General features: G+C 50.2%; 1 protein-coding gene across 4 annotated transcripts in view; it reads right to left on the bottom strand.

Moving 5' to 3' along the window:
* The window catches only part of CEMIP (cell migration inducing hyaluronidase 1), a 160,708-nt gene that overhangs the window by 67,250 nt on the left and 70,345 nt on the right, over nt 1–23,113 (bottom strand). For 3 of the 4 annotated variants that reach the window (XM_027957132.2, XM_042235148.1, XM_042235149.1), the window contains 2 exons: nt 3,412–4,329; nt 1,009–1,118 (listed from right to left, as the gene is read on the bottom strand). In XM_027957132.2, the coding sequence (XP_027812933.1) occupies nt 1,009–1,118; nt 3,412–3,446 (145 nt within the window). In that variant the 5' untranslated portion in view covers nt 3,447–4,329. The remainder of the gene's footprint in view (nt 1–1,008; nt 1,119–3,411; nt 4,330–23,113) is intronic. The other variant, XM_027957133.2, reaches the window with a different exon arrangement.

The raw sequence follows: 23,113 nt of genomic DNA, 5'->3' as shown, positions 1-23,113 counted from the left end.
TTGCTTAGTGAACAAGCCTCAATGTACTCTTTTTTTCCTCTCACTAGGAATTAAGTTGAGAGCCTGAAACAGTAGATTTTTAAATAACTGGGGAGGGGATGGAGGAGCGGGAAGGTGCGTGTGCATGCTAAGTCACTTCGGTCTCGTCAGCCTGCCACCCCATGGAATGCAGCCCACCAGGCTCCTCTGTCCACGGGATTCTTCAGGCAAGAATGCTGGAATGGGTTGCCATTCTCTTCTCCAGGGGATCTTACCGACCCAGGGATCGAACCTGGGTCTCCTGCATCACAGGCAGGTTCTTTACGGTCTGAACTACCAGGGAAGCCCATGATCTTATGCACTGTATCTTTTTTTTTTTTTTTCCAGATTTTATTTTATCTTTTTACTTTACAATATTGTATTGGTTTTGCCATGCATCAACATGAATCTGCCACGGGTTCTTAATGCACCAGATCTTATGGCAAATCAGGAAGGGAACATGAAGGTCATGTGGCTCCCAGACAGCAGGCTGGCTGGCAGTTGCGTGTTTTTGTCTGTTCCACCCCACCCTGAGTGTTTGATAAATTTCCAATTGGTTGCCATCCTTTAACAAGCAGAGAGCTTTTATACAAAAGTCTGTATTTCTGGCTTCTCTTAAAAATTCAATAGACCCTGAAATAGGTGCCCCCCTTTTCCCATGTGGGGGCCATTGGCCAGGACCGAAAAGGGTGAGTTCCTTAACGGCGGCCTGCATTCTGCAGGTGACCGCATCTCTACCTGGCCAGCTTCACTGCTCTGCGTCATGTGCCTGGCTCCTGTAGACACTGAATTTGAAATCCCAAAGGCTGCCTGATGAAACCAAAGCACAGGATAAGACCTGCCCAGGGTCATTGAGTTAGCAGGGTCAGGCCAGAACCCCGTGGCCCTGCCCCTGCCCCAAGGCTCCTGCTCCCGGCCCCCAGCCCCTTGCTTCCAGAAGTGGCTACACCTTCTTTGTTGACAGGCAAAGGCCCAGATACTATGGCTTACCTGTGGATGCGGCACCAGGAAAGTGGGCCAGGATGAACCAACCAATGGTCAGCATTACCCTAAAGGAGACGTCCGTCCTGTGAGCAGCTCCCATCCTGGCAGAGTGCTCCCTGAAACAGGAGCACACCGAGTCAGACCTGCAAGCTTACCAGGCTGGAGTCAGTATATGGGGCAGACACACACAGAGACACACAGGGCATGTGCACACACAGAGGCCATGCCAGCACGGGCACCCTCCAGCCGGCCAGTGCTGAGTCCTCAGCTGCCATGACTCAGGATTGGGCAGATCGGGGCATGCCAGCCCTGTCATCAACTTCCTGCCTGTGTCCTGCAGCTCAGAGACCCAGTGACGGATGGAATTTCATCCTTGGTGCTTGAGCTCGCTACCCTTCAGAACAAAGCTTTATTTTTCCTTCTTCTTAAGTTAAAAAACAGAGAAAACCAAAAACCACTCCCACTGAATATATGCTAGAAAATAGATGCCATTAACTTCCTGTGTGATCGCAGCTGATTTGATTAACCTCTCTGGGCTTCAGTTTCCTAATCTGAAAAATGAGGCTGTGCACTAGCTGATTTCTAATGCTGAGAGTCCCTTGGACTGCAAGGAGATCCAACCAGCTCATCCTAAAGGTAATCAGTCCTAAATATTCATTGGAAGGACTGATGCTGAAGCTGAAATTCCAATATTTTGGCCACCTGGTGCGAAGAACTGACTCATTGGAAAAGACCCTGATACTGGGAAAGATTGAAGGCAGGAGGAGAAGGGGACAACAGAGGATGAGATGGTTGGATGGCATCACCAACTCAAGGGACGTGAGTTTAAGTAAACTCCGGGAGCTGATGATAGGGGAAGCCTGGGAAGCCTGGCATGCTGCAGTCCATGGGGTCGCAAAGAGTTGGACATGACTGAGTGACTGAACTGAACTGACTGAATGTTAGTCTGTGCTTCTAAAACAAGTCTTGATGATAATATTGAGATCTTAAATAGGATGCCTGTGTATTATAAACCCTTTTAATATTACCCATCCAAGAGGAAGGCAGGGCAGAGATAGTTAATTGTCCCCTAATATCCATTTTCCCTGGAAAAGAATCCCTGTGTTTTATCTGGGCACACAGCCACCTAGAATAAAGGCTACCTTCCTCAGTCTCTGGAATTGTTTTAGCCAATATGGCAAAAGTACAGTGTATGAATTCCAGGATATGTCCTCACAGAAGGTGGGAAGCCTTTCTCCATGCCCCCCACCCCTTCCTGCTGGCTGGAATATGGATATGATGGCTAGATCTTTAGCAGCTCTCTTTGGCCACGTAGGTAGTTGGAGCCATGTGCTGAAGATGGTAAAGCAGAGAGTAAGAAACCAGGCTCCGACCCCATGGAGAATTGAAACAGCTCTAGACTCTGGATTTAGTTTTCTGTGTGACAGAATTAAATTAATTTTATTTCATTTCTATTTTATGAAAGCCACTTTTTTTTTCCCTTTTACTCAGACAGAAGCTGACTGTGGGAATTTGTCTAGGTAATCCTCAAGACAGGAGCTTTAAAAAAAAAAAAAGATGCCTGATGTCCCTTTCAGAATATAACGCTCTTGGAGAAAGATCTCTGTCCTCAGGTACTCTGTCGCACACTAGAGTATGTAAACGAGGCTGGGAGAGCAGCCTGCTCCGGCTCCCCTGCCCATGTCCTCAGATCCTCCCCAGAGCCTGAAAACAAACAGATATTCTCCCACATGGAGGAATGGGCCAGATATCTTTCATGCCACACAGGCTCCTGCCTCTGAACCAGCTCAGGGATAAATCTGATCATCCCTGACCTCCCAGGTCCAGGTGAAGTGCTTTGTGTGAGTTCAGTGAGTCGGAGTAGGCAGGAGGGTCTGAAACAGAACGCCCTGGCCTTGTGCCTGGTCCCTCCCACACAGGTGCGCTGGGGAGGCTGGGGAGGGAGGCACAATGCTCTCAGCATCAATGTCCACGGTGTCCTCCTGGCGGGCACCGTGCCTGGCCCTGGCCTGACCTGGAGAGAACAACAGCACCCATTCTAGTCGTCTCAACAGAGCCGCTGGAGTGGGGCATCGAATGGTGCCTTTCTCCCCATGGCCCCCAGAAAAGGAGTGTCTGTTTTCATGCTCTTCGCAAGAGAAAGAAGGGGACGCTGGGGACAGGACTGTCTTGTGGTCCTCAGGGAAAGTCAGGGCCCAGCTCTCGAGCTTCCATCTTTTCAGCAAAACCAAACTGACTTGTTCTTTGCTGCTAAGAAGCCCCAAGCCATCCTGGGGCTTCATGAACCTCAACTTCGGGCCATGAGCTAGGAGAGGAATGTGGCCAGCACTGAGCAGGGCGATGTCCGGGGGATGGGAGGCAATCTGGGTGTGGGCACTCCTCCAACCTTAACTGCTGGGTGACCCTCACCCAGGCATGTGCTTCTCTGGGCCTTGACTCCCCATATGCAGAGTGGAAGGTTGGGATACAGGGACTTGTGGCCCTGACACCTTCTGATTACAGCCTGGGTCATTTCAGAGACAAAAATTGTCAGTTTCAGGATGAATGTAAAAACAATTCCACCTGGCAGGATAATGCTCAAAATCTTTCTCCTAACATGAAACAGATCTGCTGTGTCTGAGGCACTGGAGGCAGAGAGAACTGCACTCCCCTGCCTCAAAGAGCTCATGACCCCACATTGCCCGGGGAGGGGTGGGTGGGTCCTCCGGGTTTTTGTGCCCTCCGAGTGGCTTCCAGGGCCCTGAGCACAGAAACATGGAGAAAGGTCCTGTTGATATGCATCCCAAATGTTCTCAAATTTCACTTGGGACTTCTCCCCCGGGGGAGGAGGACAGCTTTTCCACTTGGCCACTGAAAGCTCTCTGGCAGTGAGAACTGGACTCAGCTTCTCCAGCTGGCAAGATATGGTCTGGAAACGGTGCCCAGCCGCAGAAGGCCTGGGAAGCACGCAAGTTGGCTAACAATGCTAGAAGCTTCCTCGGGGAGCTGCTGGCTGGAGCCTGGCTGGGTCCTGCTGGTTGTGAGCTGGCCATTTCCTTGCAGGGCACGGTGAGCCCCTCGGGTAGAGTCGTGTGCAGGAGGAATGACTGGAACTCCAGGACACTTTGCTTCACAAGGCTTCACAACAACAAGCTAAAGTTTTCCAGAAGCTCGGCACCCCCACTCCATCCAGCTGTAGCTCCGAGTGTCTGCCAGGCTTCCCAGGAACGCAGAGGGGCAGGGCGTCGTCTGCCCCTGGCTGTCTCTGCCTCTCCTTGCTGCCATCACACAGCCGGGGTGGGGGCTCTGCTCTTCCTCCAGCTGCCCTGGGGTAGTAGAAGCCATCACCTGAAGGAGAAGAGGAGCACAGGGTTATTCAAGCCTTCACCGAGGCCCCTGAACCCCCAGAGGAGCAGCATTAGCAGGTCCACGCCCCACAGCATCCCCGCCCCAGGGGGAGGCGGGCCCTTGCTGCCTGCAGAGCCTGCAGCCTGCAGAAGCCAAACCCTCTTCAGGGATTACCAGGAAGAGAGGGGGGAGAAGGAGGTGGGGTAGGCTCAGTGTAAGCGCTGAGGGGTGGGGAGTGGGAGAGAGTGTGTGTGGGCGGTGTGGTAGGGCTGCAGGGGGACCCGGAAGCTGCTTTGGGGAGTGGGACAGCACAGGGACAGCCGTCACTCTGTCACATCTGCAACAAGGCAAGTCCCATTTTCCACAAACCCAGGCTTGGCTCAGAGCAGTAGGACACTGTGGGGACCTGGAGCACAGGCCCCAGAGGCCTCCAGGCCAGCCCTGCAGCTCAACATCAGGAAAAGCAGTTGACCACTCAGGCCTTGCTTTTTTTAACCTGTAAAACTGAAATAATGCCTCTTAAACTCCAAGGTCATTTTGATCCTCGCTTGAAGATCAAACGAGAGGCTCTATACAGGATGATAAAGCTCTGGGCCTGACCTCTGGTCAGTATGCAAGTTGTGGGAGCTGCTGGTATGAAGGATGCTTGCTACCAAGGGAGAAAGCCTGGGAGATGAACTCTGAGAACCTGGTCTGAGTTCCAGCTCTCAACAGTCACTTGACCTTAGACAAGTTGTTCAACCTCTCTGGGCCTTAGCTGTCTCATTTTTAAAATGGGAACAATAATAGTACCCATAACCAGGAGGGTTTCCCTGGTGGTTCAGATGGTAAACAATCTGCCTGCAATGCAGGAGACTGGATTTGATCCCTGGATTGGGAAGATCCCCTGGAGAAGGAAACGGTAACCTGCTCCAGCATTCTTGCCTGGAGAATCCCATGGACAGAGGAGCCTGGTGGGCTACAGTCCATGGTGTCACAAAGAGTCAGACATGACTTAGCATCTAAACTACCACCACCACCAAGCAACTTGCCAGTTAGCATTAGGCTCACAGAATGTAGGAGCTGATGGGATCAAAGACCCTTTCCAGTTAGCCATTGGCTGTGCACCTGAACCATGTGGAGAATTTGTTAAAATGCAGATTCTCACTCCATGGGTTTGGGGTGGGATCTGATTCTGCATTTCCAACCAGCTCCCAAGTGAGGCTGCCTCTGCTGTTGGGCTGTGGGCCATGCTTTGAGTAGCAGGGATCTCGTGCAGTCCCACCCTCCCATTTTACAGGTGAGTAAACTGAGACCTACAGTGCAGAAGATTATAATCAGGAGCAGTAAATGGATCAGAGAACTGCCATCTGACTCCAAATTACGGGGCACACGCCACCTTCCCGGCCACCCTGCTTGTTTGGGTGGAAACGGAGAGGCAAGACTGGGCACGTTTCTGGTTCAGCCCCTGTTTCAGCTGGGGCATTGCTTTCAGTCACAGTTTGGATAGTAAACACTTGCCTCAGGAACCCTTTATATACTTCCATAAAGTCTTAAAATTATCTTCCCCAAACAAAATACCTCCTCTGAGAGGGGAAATCCCCAGTGGGGGGCCACCTGCAGAGCCAAGGAGGAGAGTGTCATGTGATGAGAGAACTTCACCATCACAGATCACTCTCACCCCCAAGAATATCTGAACAAATCCTGTCGGGTCCTCTCATCTCATCACCAAATCGGCCACCAGGGCTGGTAGCGTCAAAGCCTTCCACCGTCACAGCAGGTAGGAAGGCAGGTCTGTAACCAGTCTCCCCTCCTGTTCATGTAACACATGTGGTCTATGTATCCCACAAGTGGGCACTGCACTGGTCCTGGGGGAAAAGGAAGTGCGATCCCTGCCCCCACAGGGATCCTGAGGTCCCATTACCCTCTGCATCAGGCATCGCAGTCTGAATGATAAGCCTGACTCTTCTGCCAACCAGATGTTCCCTAATGAAGAGTTCCTCGATGACTTATTGGAGATTAAACACTGGAGTAAACAACTGGGCCACACTGACATACCTAACTTGCCCTTTGGTTTAGAGCTAGGCTGTCCAGTACACTAGCCACAAGTCATGTGTGGCTATGGACATTTAAATTAAAATCAGATACAGTTAAGACTCAGTTCCTCGGTCACACTAGGCACTTTTAAGAGTTTGATCATCACTGGTAGCTAGTGGCTACCGAGAGGTAAAGAATCTGCCAGCTACTGCAGGAGAGGCAGGATATGGGGGTTTGATCCCTGGGTCAGGAAGATCCCCTGGAGGAGCAAATGGCAACCCACTCCAGGATTTTTGCCTGAAGAATCCCAGAAACAGAGGAGCCTGGTAGGCTACAGTCCATGAGGTCACAAAGAGAGTCAGACACGACTCAGCTACTAAACAAGAGCAACCATGTTGGGCACATGGATCCACAACACTTCCATCATCGCAGAAACCTCCAATTTAGAGCCTCGGTACTTAGAGTGGTTTAGCAGATCAAACTAGAGCGAGCTTTGAGACGGTTCAGAGCAACAGTTTTTATAGTGGCATCCTGGACTCCACCTTTTAGAACCTCAGATTCTCAGCCCCACTGCAGACCCACTGACCGACTGATTCAAACTCCAGGGGTGGGCCAGCCAACTGTGTTTTAACAAGCCCTCCAGGGATTCTGATGTTGCTCCAGAACCACCAGTTCAGAGGATCAACTCAGCCCAGAGACACTTGTCAAGCACCAGTTAAGTGTCAGCGTCAGGAATGCTTGACAGTGCCTTGGCCAAGCACGCGGGCTGTGTGACAAGATCCAGATTTAGGCCTCAGATCTCCCATTTAGGAGCTGTGGGTGAACTTCACCATTCATTTAACCATCAAGCCTCCATTTCCTCAGCTATAAAATGAGGGAATCCTTGCAGCTTCCTTTCAAGGGTACTAGACGGATGGAGAGACGCTGGGACAGTGAGTGGTCTGCTGGACTGTAAGCTGCCATATGTCAGTTCATCACCATCATCCCTGTCTAGTTTCTGTTCAATGCCTGATGCAGCCAATCACTGGCCTGACTTACTAAATGGGATTTTTACCTCTTTCACTGACAGATGGGTAGTGCTATGCCATTCCCTGAGAGGTACCGCTACACAAAAATGCTTTCTCAAAAGCTCAACACAAAGGACTTTACATAGGAAACTCATGCCCAGTGGAGTGACGTATTTATGGAGCTGGGGGAAAAACGCAAATATGACCTAGTGGACGCCCCACCCTGGGCTCTGGGCAAAAGTTCTGCCTGGACAATGTGAAGTGTGGCAGACACGGCAGGCCAGAGTCTTGGGTTCTGAAATAGCTTTCTTATTGGAAAAAGTACGAGGGACTTCCCTATTAGTCCAGTGGTTAAGAATCTGCCTTCCAGTGCAGGGGGCACGGGTTTAGTCCTTGGTTGGGGAATTAAGATCTCACACATGCAACTAAGAGTTCTCATGTCACAACTTAAGACCCTGAGTGCCAACCAAGACCCAGCGCAGCCAAATAAGCAATTTTTTTTTTTTTTTTAAGATTGTTGGCGAGGTAGGGGAGACGGCTGCCTCCTCTGAGACCCAGGAGGAGGAAGTCCTTTAGGTTGGTAGTTTGGTTCATGTTTTATTTCACAAGGGCTTGGCTTATGGCTCAGATTCAAGCAAAACAGAGCTCCCAAAAGGGAAGAGGAGGGAGACAAAAATAAATAAATAAAAGATGACTTATTGACACTCCCCAGTATTAACTTACCACACTTCTGAAAGATTCCATGGATGAAGACACAACATCTGTGGGGTGACAGGGTCTTTTGGGAAGGTGGCAAAGGGGGAGAAGGAAATAGCACTCAAAGCAGATCTGTGCGGGACTCCCCTGGGGGTCCAGTGGCTAAGTTTCCCCACTCCCAACGCAGGGAGCCTGGGTTGGATCCCTGGTCCAGGAACTAGATCCCACATGCCACAACTCAGAGTTCACATGCTGCAAGTAAAGTTCCGCACGCTGCAACTAAGACCTAGCGCACCCAAATAAATATTTAAAAAAAGAAGAAGGAGAAGAAAGCAGACTTGCTCTTGGCCCCAGACTGTTACACCAGCTTCCTGCGACCCCTGATGGACTCGAGCACGCTCTGTTAATTCCTTGACTAAAATGTTTTTTCTCTACCACCATGCTTCCAGATGCCACACTTGACCTTTAGAGATTGGCGGTTTAAGATTCCCTGTCTACCTCCCCTAGGGAATTCGCCCCTGGCCCTAAAGTCTATAGCAATTGCTTCTTCCTCTTCATCCACAGCTTACTGATCAAACCTTTCTTCAAATTCTCTCATTCTATCTTTGGAGCACCTCAATGTCTTCCACACTGGGCTACAAGCTCCTGAAAGGTGGCCACTACACAAACCCATTTTTCTTTCCTACAACCCAGCACACAGTGGCTGCCCGATGGACACGGACAATGAGCAAACGCATTTACCCAGGATTGCTGGAGGAACAACCCACTTGGCGGTTTGCCTGCTCTGTGACTTTGGGCCCTGTGTCCAATGCTCTCTGAAAAAACAGGTGGGAGTGCTGAAGCAGAAACTGGAGGCACTGAACAAGCCAATATGTTTTAAAATTATAACTCTTTTTCAAAACATCCTTTTAAGGCTTGCCCTCAATTGAGGAAAAAAAGAGTGACTTCCCTGTTAAAACTGGTTTTCTTTTTTTAAAACTTTTTTATTTTGTATTGGAGCATAGCTGATTAAGGTCTTCCCAGGTGGTGTTAGTGGTGAAAGAACTCGCCTGCCAATGCAGGAGACTTGAGAGACACAGGTTCAGTCCCCGGTTTAGGAAGATCCCCTGGAGGAAGGCATGGCAACCCACTTCATTATTCTTGCCTGAAGAATCCCATGGACAGAGGAGCCTGGTGGGCAACAGTCTATGGGGCTACAAAGAATCGGACATGACTGAAGCAACATGCATAGCTGACTAACAATGTTGTGATAGTTTTAGGTGGACAGCAAAGGGACTCAGCCATACGTATACATGTATCCATTCTCCCCCAGACTCCCCTCTCGCCCAGGCTGTCATATGACATTGAGCAGAGTTCCCTGTGCTCTACAGTAGGTCCTTGTTGGTTAAAACTGGTTTTAACCCTATGATTATGGAGGAAGAGAGGAAGTCAGATTACTGATATGGGTGCTTCTCCCAAGACTCACCAAGTCCAAGGCCAGCCTGCCTCTGCCACCGCCTGAGGTGCCCAGAGACTGCAGCCAAGGATCCTGGCTCCTTCCAGCAAACCCAGAACTCTCTGGAGAGGGCAGTGCCTACTCTAAACATAACCCAGGACTTCCTTGGTGGTCTGGCGGTTAAGACTCCAGGCTGCCTCTGCAGGGGGTATGGGTTCCATCCCTGGTAGGGGAAGTAAGATCCCGCAGGCCATGTGGCATGGCCAAAAGATTAAAAAAAATAAATAAATAACCCAAGTGTCCTGGTGTACAGGTGTGGGGAGAAAGCACCCTGCTAGGCCAGCTAGGCCCTTGTCTACCTTGTCCCTTTGGCCCCAACACTGAGTCTGCAGGGCACATAATGCTTTCTGCCATGACAAGACTGGTCTCCCAGGAGCCTCCCAAGATTGCCCTTCCCTGCCACCAGGCATCTATCCGGTCTTACCAGTTCATCAGACGGGGCCACAGATATGCAATCCCCACCTGGAAAGACAGGGTGCATTCCACCAGCCCACCCTAGCCTCCTCAGCCTCTTTCATGTCCTTATACATCAGCAGATACATCAATAGATGCAAGTAGGTTTGAGGGGACAGGTCATTGTAACTTAGTTGCTAAGTCATGTCTGACTCTTTTGCAACCCCATGGACTGTTGCCTGCCAGTCCATGGGATTGCCCAGGCAAGAATACTGGAATATGCTGCCATTTCCTTCTCCAGGGGATCTTCCTGATCCAAGGATTGAACCCTTGTCTCCTGCATTGGCAGGTGGATTCTTTACCAGAATAGCCACCTGGGAAGCCAGGAACTGCCACATCAAGGACAAGTTGAGCTGGGTCCCAACTGTGGCTTTGCAGGTCACAAACCACAGAAGGCACAGTAGCCCCACCAGCTGACTCTCCTCTCCTTGCCAAAGGAAAGCTCATCAGGGAGCTTGGGATGCTGCCTGGCTGTGGGGCTTTGGTCCTTTGCACCCTGTCCCAGGCAAACGCCCCGAGGTACAGCCATCAGAGCCCTGTGCACCCCCGAGGCTGGCAGCTGGAAAGTCAGGTAGTGCTCAGAGCAGCCTGATCACAGAGTCCAGCGACCCTCAAAGGGGATCCTCTCCCAGGACAGAGTCAGAACATGGAGCTGCCTGTGTCAGACCGCGGGCTCCACACCTTCCCAGTGGGTGGTGGCCACTGTCCTAGCTGGATAAGTGATTGTAGCCACAAACACTTCGTCTGCTGTGTTTTTTAACCTAAAATACTAGCATCAGCAGTTGGTGTGGCACTTCTCCTGACCCGCAGTTGCCCCATAGGTGTGCCCACTTGAGCCTGAGACTCCAGAAAGATTCCTGTGAAAATGCCCCAGCCCCAGCCCCACCACCACCACCACCTCCTGGGATATCTGCTGGCCCCCTCCTATCCACCCGCCACAGGGAGACGTGTTGGCTCGATCCCACAAATACCTTTGTTTCAAAGAGCAGAAAATCCATGCTAAATAAGGGGGAGGGTGCAGCCCGCGCCGAGGTCCAGCAGAGACAAACAGAGCGTGAGACCTGAAGCACCTTCGGAGTGACGTTCAGGAGTCTGGACTTTATCCTGAAAGCTGGGGTCGGGGGTAGGGGACACTGGCAGAGCAGAGGAGCCAGGGGAACACAAGTATTTTATAACGATGCTGCTGGCTGGGATGGAGGGGAGGGATGGGCGAGAATCAGAGTGCTGCTCAGAGGACTCTGTTGGAGTTGGATGAATCCAACACATATTTATTGAGGGCCTCCTGTATGCTGGTTCTAGACACTGGACTACAGAGGAAACTACTCAGGAAAAGACCCTGCCCTGGGTTAGGTTAGAGCTTAGTCTACTGAGGATGGGTGGGAGCAGAGAAAGAATAAAGAGCAAATAAGAGCATCTTGTATGTGTTTGATGGTGTCAAGAGCCATAGAGAAAAGTCAAGCAGATGAGGTGGGGAGAAGCTGCTAATTTATGTGGATGGTTAGGGACGTTCTCACTGAGAAGGTGACACCTGAAGGAAGGGACAGCACAGGGGCTCTGGAAGGAATCCAGGCAGAGGGACCCACCAGGGGGATGGTGCTGGGTGGAGCATGAGGTCAGGAGCTGGAGCTGGAGGATGGTGGGAGACCACACACCTAGGACAGAGACGATGCCTCTAGTCACAGCAGGGCCCACCTGGCTCAGCGCTTCATCGATTATCCAATCAGGTGGGGCTGGCTTAAAAACGACCTGCTCTATAGGGGCCCCTTCATGAATCACAACTTTGTTGTGGCAAAGGGGCTTGTGTAACTCAGGGAAGCTAGAAGCCATGCTGTGCAGAGCCACCCAAGATGGATGGATCACAGTGAAGAGTTCTGACAAAACATGGTCCACGGGCGGAGGAAATGGCAACCCACTCCAGCAGTCTTGCCTGGAGAACCCATGGGCAATATGATAACGCAAAAAGATATGACACCAGAAGATGAATTCCCCTCAAGTCAGAAGGTGTCCAATATACTACTGGGGAGGAGTGAAGGCAATTACTAATAGCTTCAGAAAGAATGAAGTGGCTGGGCCAAAGCAGAAACAGTGCCTACGTGTGGATGTGTCTGGTGGTGACAGTCAAGTCTGATGCTGTAAAGAAATAATATTGCATAGGAACCTGGAATGTTAGGTCCATGAATGAAGGTAAAGATTGAGGGCAGGAGGAGAAGGGGGTGACAGAGGATGAGATGGATAAATAGCATCACTGACTCAATGGACATGAATTTGAGCAGACTCCAGGAGACAGTGGAGGACAGAGGAGTCTTGTGGAATATAGTCCATGGGGTGACAAGGAGTTGGAGATGACTGAGTGATGAACAACAACCACTAACCCCTAAAGGGAACTGCATCTTCCCTCACTCTCAGTCCCTGTGGTTCAAGTGGGGCTGATTCAGTCACCCTGGTTCCCTAGGTAGACATGTGACCCAGCCTGGCAAATGAACATGCTCAGCTCCCTGGCTGTTGTGATTGGTTCAGGGGTGGTCACATGACCCGAGACAAAGAACTAACGGGAAGGCTGGTTCTCATCCTACCGTGGCTGACAAGCTTGGAACTGCTGGAGCCATCCTGGCTCCAGTGCAGGGAGAGCCTGCCTGACAATGAAGCTTGTACAGAGCAGGCAGAACCTAGCCCTGGACAGAGACAGCACTTGAGCACCCAGATCCAACTCTGCCTGAAGCTAGTGCTGTCCCTGGACTTCTCAGCTACCTGAGCCAATAAAGTTCCTTTTTGGTTAAGCCAACTTGAGCTGTGTCTCTGACATTTGCTATGGAAAAACAATCCTAAAGAGCCCAAAGGGGAGGGCAAGATGAAGGTTGATTCTTACAAGTCTCTTTGCTCTCATAAAATGTCCATTTTCATCGACGAGGCCTCAAATGAGTTTTCTGGGAAAAGAGATTTCCTTTCTCCAACTGTGCATGTCCTCCCCTGTAAACCTGTGTGTCCCTAGGAAGGGTGACTCACATTAGGAAAAAAGATAGTCACTGCCACCACCATGGTCCAGGACTTTTCTGTAGGATTCCACAAGAACCACCTAGCAGCCTGCTCCCCACCCCCACCCCAGTCCATCACCCGCAGACCAGCCAGTGAGCCAAAGCATGACATGTTTTGGTGTAAAACCCTCTAATGGCTCCGACTGAACGTAGGATGAAGTCCAAACTCCTCGTCCAGCCCCGCACAGCCTAGCCTCCTCATCAACATGCTCTCACACCAGGCTCCATGCCTGCCCCATGGCCACTTCATCATTTCCTCCGAAGATGCCAAGCTTCCTGCCTGCCCCAGGACTTTTTTGCATGCAGTCCTTGGAATGCTATCCTCCATTCCACTAATCCTCGGGTCTCAGTTAAAGCCCAGATGGAGTCAGCCAGGAGGGCAGACTACAAAGACCCTGAGTTAATCTCCTCTCATGGGCACACCAGAATCACAACTATTTGCAGAACAACAACTGATGGAAACCTCTGCCCTTTTCTTAAAATTAACTTTCCCTGGAGCATACTTGCTTTACCGTGTTGCGTTAGTCTCTGCTGTACAGCAAAGTGGATCAGCTACATGTATGCATAATCCCCTCTTTTTGGATTTCCTTCCCATTTAAATCACCAGAGCACTGAGAAGAGTTCCCCGCGCTGTACAGTGGGTTCTCATTGTTGTTGTTTAGTTGCTAGGTGTGTCCAGCCCTTTGTAATCCTATGGACTATAGCCCGCCAGGCTTCTCTGTCTATGTGATTTTCCAGGCAAGAATCCTGGAGTGGGTTGCTATGCCCTCCTCTAGGACATCTTCCCAACCCAGGGATGGAACCCACATCTCTTGCTTCGCAGGCAGATTCTTCACCACTGTGCTACCGGGGAAGACCAATATTTAGTGGCCCATTAGGGCCTCCAGACTTAGGACAAGGGAGGTGGGCTGTGAAAGTTTCCACGAAGGGCCAGGGGCCCAGAGGGCTGATGTGAGAGCCCTGAGACTGGGGAGGGCCCACCGGGGAGCCCCTAGGTTTGGACGCAACAAGAGGCCAATGTGCAGGCACCTGCTGTGTCTGGAAGCCAGGCTGGAATGTCCTGAGGCAGGGCCTGGCCGCAGTTCAGAGAGCACAGCCTTCCTCCCGGCTCCCGTTCTCAGGCTCACACAAACCCAGGAAGGGCAGAGACGGGGAATGTTTGCACAGCCGATAGGCCTTCTCCACTCCTCTCTCTGCCCGCCAGATCGGAGTCGAGGGAGCATGCTTGGTTTTGGTTCAAGTTTGGGCCAGAGTCCTCCTTTGATCTGAGGGCTTGTCTCTCCCTCGGTTATTTATTTGTAGAAACTGCTCTGGTTTCCTATGACTTCAAATACACATAAGGGAGCTGACGCCAGGCGGAGTCCCAGCCCAGGTTTGTTTTACTGCCCCATGTGTCACTGAGTCCTCATGCCTGGGATTGGTTACCTGTATTCCTGTATACAGGTGTGATCCAATGCTCCAGGCTAGGAAACAAAAGCTTGTGATCTTGGGGGCGGGGGAGGGGGCTCCGATAAACCTGATGTGGAGAGATGACTAGAGATCAGCAGTCCTGGGAGAACTTGGGCAAGGCTTCTCTGGGCCTCTGTTTTTTGTTTTGTTTTTTGTTTTTTTTTCCTGTAAAGGAAGAGCCAGGGAGATGTGTATTTTTGTGCTCATTCAGAACTGGGTCCCAGATGAGAGCTGTGACAGTGGTGAATAATGATGGAAAAATGGTGGATGGTGCCTGCTGGGAGGAGCTCTAGGACAAGCTCTGAGCTCTGGGGACCCCCTCTGCTTCACCACTAGGGGACCCCAGGGCTCCACATCATTGCATCTCCCCAACACTACTATGAAAAATTTCAAACACAGCCACGTTGAAAGAATCTCACAGCAAACAGCAACATACCCACGACCTAAATGCTACTAGTAAGATGCTGCTCTGTTTGCCTTACCACATAGCTATCTATTCATCATCTCTCTATCCATTCAGAAATCAGCCTTATTTTTAAAATTAATTTACTTTTTATTGATGGAGTATTGCTTTACAGAATTTTGTTGTTTTCTGTCAAACCTCAACATGAATTAGCCATAGGTATACATACATCCCCCCCCTTTTGAACCTCCCTCCCATCTACCTCCCCTTCCCACCCCTCTAGATTGACACAGAGCCCTTGCTTAATGTTTCTGAGCCATACAGCAAATTCCATTGGCTATCTATTTTACATGTGGTAAGTAAGTTTCTGTGTTATTCTTTCCATACACCTCATCCTCTCCTCCCATCCCCCCATATCATGTCTATTCTCTATGTCTGTTTCTCCATTGCTGCCCTGTAAATAAACTCTTCAGTACCATTTTTCTAGATTCTGTATATATGTGCTAGAATATGATATTTATCTTTCTCTTTCTGACTTCCTTCACTCTGTATAATAGGTTCTAGGCTCATCCACATCATTACAACGGACTCAAATGCATCCTTTTTTACAGCTAAGTAATACTCCAAGAAATCAACCTTATTTTTATAGTTTCATTTCATTTCAATGCAAATTGTAAGCACTGGTACACTACCCATCAACTGCTTCAGCATGCAGTTAGTTAATTATAAAGCTCAATATTTATCTACTTTTTTAAATCTTTTGAGGTAAAGTTTATATCTAACGAAGCACACAAACCTTAAGTGTAGGTTTGCTGAGTTTTGACAAATGCAGATACCCGCATCACCCAAGCACCTACTAAGGTACAGAACATTACCATTCCCCTAGAAAGTTCTCTTGTGCCTTGTCCAAGTTAATTCCCTTTCGCAAGAGGCAACCACTGCTCTAGCAGAGAAATATCAGAACCCAACCACAGATTTGTTTTGCCTGTTCTAGAAGACCATATAAAACGAATTATCCAAGATGCAGTCTTTCAGGTGAACCTTTTTTTCCAACATCTCTGGGGTTCATTCACACTGTTACATGAATCTATAGTTCAGTTCTTATGACTGCTGAAAGCATTAGTTTCTCAGTTGTGTCTGACTCTCTGCCACCCCATGGACTGTTCCCTGCCAGGTTCCCCTGTCCATGAGATTTCCCAGGCAAGAATACTGGAATGGGTTGCCATTCCCTTCTCCAGGGGATCTTCTCAATCCAACCACTGAACCCAGGTCTCTTGAATTGCACGCAGATTCTTTACTGTCTGAGCCACGAGGGGAGGCTTACCATCCACTAAGGGGCTCTGAAATTCTGGGAAATTTCTGTGGTTTCTTTTTAACCTTGGAGTGGTTTAAGAATATTTTATGATAGTATCTTGTGGATTATTTTCTCTTCTTCCCGTTTTCCCCTTTCCCATTCAAATGCTCTCTGCTCAGTGCTCTAGGCTAAGATTCCTTTCCAGCACACAAGGCTGTTAGCCCCTCCTATCTAAAGGAGGTTTTGAGAGAATTAAGAGAGAGAATGTACACGAAGAGCTTCGGCGAGCCCCTGCTCTTCACTTAGCATGCTGTAAAATCTACCCTCCATTCCTAGCTGTGCTCTCAGAAAGGGCAGAACAGTGACTGATTCATATCTGCTGAAAACAGCGGACACTCTTTCAGACGGAATGCTTCTGAGAGTCTTGCCCTGGGAAGTCAGGACCCCGGGCATGCGTGCGGGTCAGTCCCAGGCCTCTTGCCAGATGGATGCCACTGAAGATGGAGTTTAAGGGGACGGACTGCACAGAGCCTGACATGTCCCCTGGGCCCTCAGCTGCTGCCCACATCTGGTTCCCAGCCAGGAAGAACACTCACCTCAGGCTCTGGTTTCCTCTGCTGAGCTGAGCTGCAGCCCAGGATGCTGGCCTGGGTTCAGCCCAGTTTGGCTGTGCTGCCTAAGATCTTCCAGAAGCTTCAGTTGGAAAAAGTTACCCCTTGCTTTTTCACCATTAAATGGGAGGGAGTTGGCTCAGAGAGGAGGTGGTGCTATCAACTCAGGGCAGGTTTACCGGACTCACCCAGGGCCTGCACAAGCGGGGGTCATGCCTGCCTGGCATCTGACCCAGAGCTCTCTGATGGCTAAGCTTCTTCTTGCCTCCGACTGTTGCCCCTAGGATTCAACCTGGAGGTTGTATTTCCAGCACTTTGGAGTCAGGAAGGACCTTCACACCCATGGAACCCACGATTTGCCCCAAGTTCCATCTTGAAGATTCAAAGCCAGGTCCCAGTGCAATTCAACATACACATGTCTCTGTTCAGTTGAACAATAGGAAACTGGTGCTATTAAACCACATTGAACCTCAGAAATAGTAATTTCATATGAGTCAACCTGTCCATGCATCCAGTCCCTATTATGTGCCACAACTACTGAGGCCCACATGCCCCAGTGCCCATGCTCCACAACAAGGGAAGCCACGGTGATGAGAAGCCTGGGCACTGCAACCAGAGAGAGGCCCCCACTCTCTGCAGCTAGAGAAAAGCCCAAGCAGCAGTGAGCATCCAGCTGACAGTGAGAGCGTTAGTCGCTTAGTCGTGCCTGACTCTGCGACCCTATGGGCTGTAGCCCGCCAGGCTTTTCTGTCCATGAAATTCTCCAGGCAAGAGTACTGCAGTGGGTTGCCATTCCCTTCTCCAGGGGGATCTTCCCGACCCAGGGATCAAACCAGCATCTCCTGCATTGTAGGTGAATTCTTTACCATCCGAGCGACCAGGGAAGCCCCATAAAGATCTGGCACATCCTAAATATATAAATAAAATTATTTGTATTATAAAAAAAGAAGTCCCAGATCCTAGACCAGACTGATGGGACCGGTGGGGAGGGGGTGGGGGGACGACAACTGACCAAAGCTAAGCTGGTTCATTTTCTTTTCGTCCAGTCCCTTCTTGAGGTTTGGCTTTATATATGCCTTTGATTCTAGCAGACACCCTCTGTGTCCTTACAAGAAATCCAACCCTTCTGATTTTTTTTTTTCATTTTTCTAAATTTAGCTCAACTTAATTTCTGTTACTTGCAACAAAAGAGTCTTAGTTTGTCAGCCCATAAAAGAGTGATCTGGCATTGCCCTCCTAAGGTCTTAAATGGGCCTTGAATATTGCAGACAACACAGTTTTCTGCATGGATTTCTACCCTATTCCCATTGACGCTCTTGTGCTGCTACAACCCCACTGCTGGTGGCCAAGACTTGGCATTGATAGAGGATGCAATGCCCCCTGTCTGTCTCTATCTCAGGACTGGACAGGATTGAGCTTAGCAAGATTCATGGAGATGGCAGATGTGAGTGAGGGCCATTGGGGGCATTTCACTGCTCAGCTATTTTAGCACCTACTAGGAGCTGCTCCCACTTGTTTACAGTTCAATTCATGTTGGAACAAAGACAAGCCAAAAATCAAATAAACAGCTTCCAGACACTTAGCACAGCACACGCTTTGTCTTCTCTCTCTTTGAGGACTGCAAATGAGATAAGCACCACCTTGCCTGGCTCTTCTCCAGGGCCCTGGCACAAAAAGGTAAAAGGAAGGGAATGAGAATACTCCTCAGAGTATGCTATGACATGAAAGCGGAGGAGTCAGGCCCTTCCTTGAATGGGACAAAAGATTTCTTTTTTTTAACACATGTTTCAGTACAAAGGAAGATGGTGCCAGAGGAAATGACCGTAAGCCAGTCAGAACATTTCTGGTGCCATAAACATAAACTGCCTTCCTCAAGACTTAACTAATTCTGTTACTGCTATTAGTTATCATTTGCGCCTCTCCAATTTCCAAAAATCAATGTAGAAAAGAGCCACTGAATCCCAAAGATTCTGGCTCTGACTCAAATGATACACTGAGTGTCTCTGATGTGCCAGACGTTGGGCTGTTTACTTACTTGCTAACTAGCCCACCCCTTCCCATATTCCAGAGGTTGAGTGATTTGTCTAAATTCACATAATGGGTAAGTGATATGTCTCTTCTAGGGTCTAAACTGTCTGGGTTTCAAGCCATTGTCTTTGTTCTGGCTGTGTGTGTGCATGCTAAGTCGCTTCAGTCATGTCCGAATCTGCGACCCCATGGGCTGTAGCCTGCCAGGCTCCTCTGTCCATGGGATTCTCCAGGCAAGAATACTGGAGTGGGATGCCATTTCCTTCTTCAGGGGATCTTCCTGACCCAGGGATTGAACCTGGGTCTCCTGAATTGGCAGGCGGATTCTTTACCACTAGCACCACCAGGGAAGCCCTTTGTTCTGCCCGCTCCACTGTCATAAGGAATTGATGCTTCCTTGGGAGGACCACAGGGAACTCCCAGACCAGCACCTTTTCCTGCCCAGCAAACTGCCTCCTCCCAGTCTTGCTCGGGGGCCCACCCCACCCACAATACATTCTGCAGTGACCTCTTACATCAGTATCATCTCTTCAATCATGGGCATGAACCACTGTGTTGCCTTTCTGAGCATTCACAGTGGCCTCCTGACCAGGCTGCTGTCCCCAACCTCTTCCTCCTTCTGATCCATCCACTGCACTGCTGCCAGAATAGTATTATGGCATCTTGTACTTTACACCCTTGTAAAGCCTTTGATGTCTGAGGCCCCTCATGAAGTGGTCAACAGCTGCCCCTCACAGCCTCACCTCTTGATACTTTCTATGCCTTTCCCACTTATTCTTCATATATACATATATACAATTTCATTTTTAATTGGGGCATAATTGCTTTACAATAGTGTGTTGGTTTCCGCCATGCATCATCATGAATCAGCTACAGTTATACATATGTCTCCTCCCTCCTGAACCTCCCACCACCTCCCACCCTATCCCATCCCTGTAGGTTGCCATAGAGTACCCTGATGTTCACTGAAGCACCATTCACAATAGCTAGGACATGGAAGCAACCTAGATGTCCATCAACAGAGGAATAGATTAAGCTGTGGTACATACATAAATGGAATATTATTTATCCATAAAAAGGAATGCATTTGAGTCAGTTCTAGTGAGATGGATGACCCTAGAGCCTGTTCTAGAGAATGAAGTAAATCAGAAAGAGAAAAACAAATATCATATATTAATGCAAATTTATGGAATCTAGAAAGATGGTACTGATGAAGCTATTTGCAGGGCAGCAGTGGAGACACAGACGCAGAGAACAGACTTCTGGACACAGTTGGGGAAGGAGAGGGTGGGATGAACTGAGAGAGCAGCACTGAAACACATGCTTTATCATGTATAAAGCAGACAGACAGTGGGAAATTGCTATATGACAGAGGAAGCTCAAATCAGACGTGTGGGTGTTTTTTTTTTTTTTCCCTTGTCCTTTTTTATTTTTTGGCCCAGCAGCAAGGCATACAGAATCTTATTTCCCTTAGTTCCCTAACGAGGGATCAGGCCCATGCCCCCTGCAGTGGCAGCATGGAATCTTAACCACTGGACTTTCAGGGAAGTACCCCCACTCATTCATATTATCTTGCTTATTTCTGCCTATTTCCATTCTGCCTCACTTTGAGGACTTCCCAATGACCCTAATTGACGCCTCGCTTCCTGATAAACTCTTGCTCACTCCTCTTAACCAAACCCAACTTTCCAATTAAGAGACACCCTCCATATCCTTTGTGACCTTCCTCCACCAGAATTATCTGGCTCCTGCCTGCACGGAAGCCAGGCACCGGCAGAGTGGGTAACATCCTGTTGTGTGCAGGGGGATGGGGGGCTAAGCCAGAGGGAGGAGACTGGGATGACTCAGGGGTTCATGGCCTGGGTGGGACCCCCACCAAGAGAAGGGTGTGCAGATATCTTAGCTGCCTGGAAAAGCCTGCGGGGTTGGAGCTGCCGTCACGGCCGAGTATAACGTGCACCGGGCGGCTCTGCGTGTGTGGAGGAGGGGAAATCCAGGGATCAGCAGAGCAGTGTGGGCTGTAGATAGTTTTAAAAGGCCCCCAAAGCCATGGGGGAGGGTGTGTGAGCTCACTGAGGGCCACACGAACTGTGAGAGCCCTGGGAGCAGGCTTCAGCGGGGGCGACCCTACAGAGTCCAGTCCCCTCCGAGGTGGGTTCACCCCACACTGCAGGGTGGGCCCCACTTTCAGAGGCTGGGAAACCAGTTTCTGCACAGCAGCTTCCTCCACCCCATCCTCCTGCCCAGGCTCCCCGCCCCCCAGCGCCTTCCCGTCCATGGGCAGCCTGTGCCCTTTGGGCCAGCAAAGCAGTCAGAGCATTTGAAGTCCCCACCTGGTGCCTGTGTGTGGGGCCCGAGATCCACCCGCCAGCACCTGGCTGCCAGCCAAGCCCACCACCTGCTTGCTCAGGTGCCTGCCTCCCCTCCACCTGCAGCTGCCAGCTCCCACCGGCCCCAGGCTGATGGGACTCTCCAAGGGGTCTCCGATCCTCTCCAGGAATATCAGGGGGTGGTTTCCTTTCTTACAGACACTCACTGAAAGAGTAACCCCAGAAGAGATTCTCCCCCACACGGGATGTGAACAGAACTTCCTCTCCCTCCCTGGAAATGCCAGCTGCTGTGTGAGTCCCAGCCAAGGAGAAACGGGCCCCGGGGGCTTAGGTCTTGGCAGGCTGGGGCCTCTGCCTCCCCACCAGCTGCTCCTGAGCCAACAGGCCTGTAAATGTGTTACAAGGTGTCTCTCAGGTTGTGTGAGGCCAACCCAAGGTGTCAGAGCCGAGAGCACGGGGGCAGGAACAGTTGAGCGGTGGTTGCCCAGGAACCAAATCTCTGTCATCAGCCCCTTCTCCAGGATTCTCAGGAGGGAAAATGCTGGTGGAGGCCAGGTGATGAGGCCGGAGGAGGAGGAAGCCACATGGCTACTGGAGGCCGGAATCAGAGATTTCCCCGTCAGCTCTCCCAGACCACTCTCACAGGGTTTTTCCAAACTTTCTGCTGAATAATCCATTTCCTCTTTTATCAGGGTCATCTTCCTCCTAATGGTCTGAAGATCATCCTGTTCATTGTTTGGAGAGCTCTGCAGCCCCCCTCTTGGGGTTAAAGTCCCCTTTGTCCCTGCAGGAGGTGGGGATACAGGCTGGAGAGCTCTATATGGGTGACATCACCATCTCAGGAAAATCACGGAGAGCCTCCCAGGAGGAGCCATACCTCTCTGCAGCTCATTATCTGCACTTGCTGCTTCTGGTCCCTCCGGTCTGGGCAGACTGGCTGATAAGCATCTGCCACGTGGTCGGCTGGCACTCACATCCTGCTTCAGCATCCTGTCACTCTGTAACACTCTGAACAAGCCCGCGGTTTTGACATGCTGGGAGATGAGCTCTGAATGGGTCTTTGTGAGCACATGGAGTAGGACCTGTCTTCTCAGTGGCACTGCCAGCTGCTGCTCCTGGCAACCAGCATTACCACACAGCCACCAACTGCAGAGGATGCACATCTTGCTGGAGACGAAAGGGAGGAACTAGCTGATACTGCCAAGCCTGATTGCTACCTCGAGTGGCTTCTCAGCTCTCTTATTGTTGCTGTTCAGCCGCTCAGTCATGTCTGACTCTTTGCAACCCCATGGACTGCAGCACGCCAGGCCTCCCTGTCCATCACTATCTCCCACAGTCCCTCAAACCCATGTCCATTGAGTCGGTGATGCCATCCAATCATCTCATCCTCTGTCGCACCCTTCTCCTCCTGCCCTCAATCTTTCCCAGCATCAGGGTCTTTTCCAATGAGTCAGTTCTTCGCATCAGGCGGCCAAAGTACTGGAGCTTCAGCTTCAACATCAGTCCTTCCAATGAATATTCAGGGTTGATATCCTTTAGGATTGACTGGTTTGATCTCCTTGCTGTCCAAGGGACTCTCAAGAGTCTTCTCCAGCACCCCAGTTTGAAAGCATCAATTCCTCGGCACTCAGCTCACTGGATCCTCCCAAAGTGGTCCTCAGTTGCTGCTGGGGATGCTGGAGTGCCCAGGCTCTGCCTCACCCCAGGAAGCCTTCTGTTGGCTCAGGTTTGTTTTATAATAGTAGTTTTAATCACACAGCCCGAAGTTCACTAGTCGCTAGTTCACAAAAGCTACATAATTACCATCTGGGGTATTTAAAAATATACAAACTCTTGGACTTTCCTGATGGTCAGGTGGACATCCACATTCCCAATGCAGGGGGCCCAGGTTCGATCCCTGGTCAGGGAACTAAATCCCACATGCTACAGCTGAAAGTTCAATTGCCACAGCTTAAAGATCCCTCACGCGC

This window comes from Ovis aries, chromosome 18 (assembly GCF_016772045.2).
Source record: "Ovis aries strain OAR_USU_Benz2616 breed Rambouillet chromosome 18, ARS-UI_Ramb_v3.0, whole genome shotgun sequence".
NCBI classification, from domain to species: Eukaryota; Metazoa; Chordata; class Mammalia; order Artiodactyla; family Bovidae; genus Ovis; species Ovis aries.
Note: the sequence above shows the minus strand (reverse complement) of the source record. Positions and strands in the feature narration are given on the sequence as shown.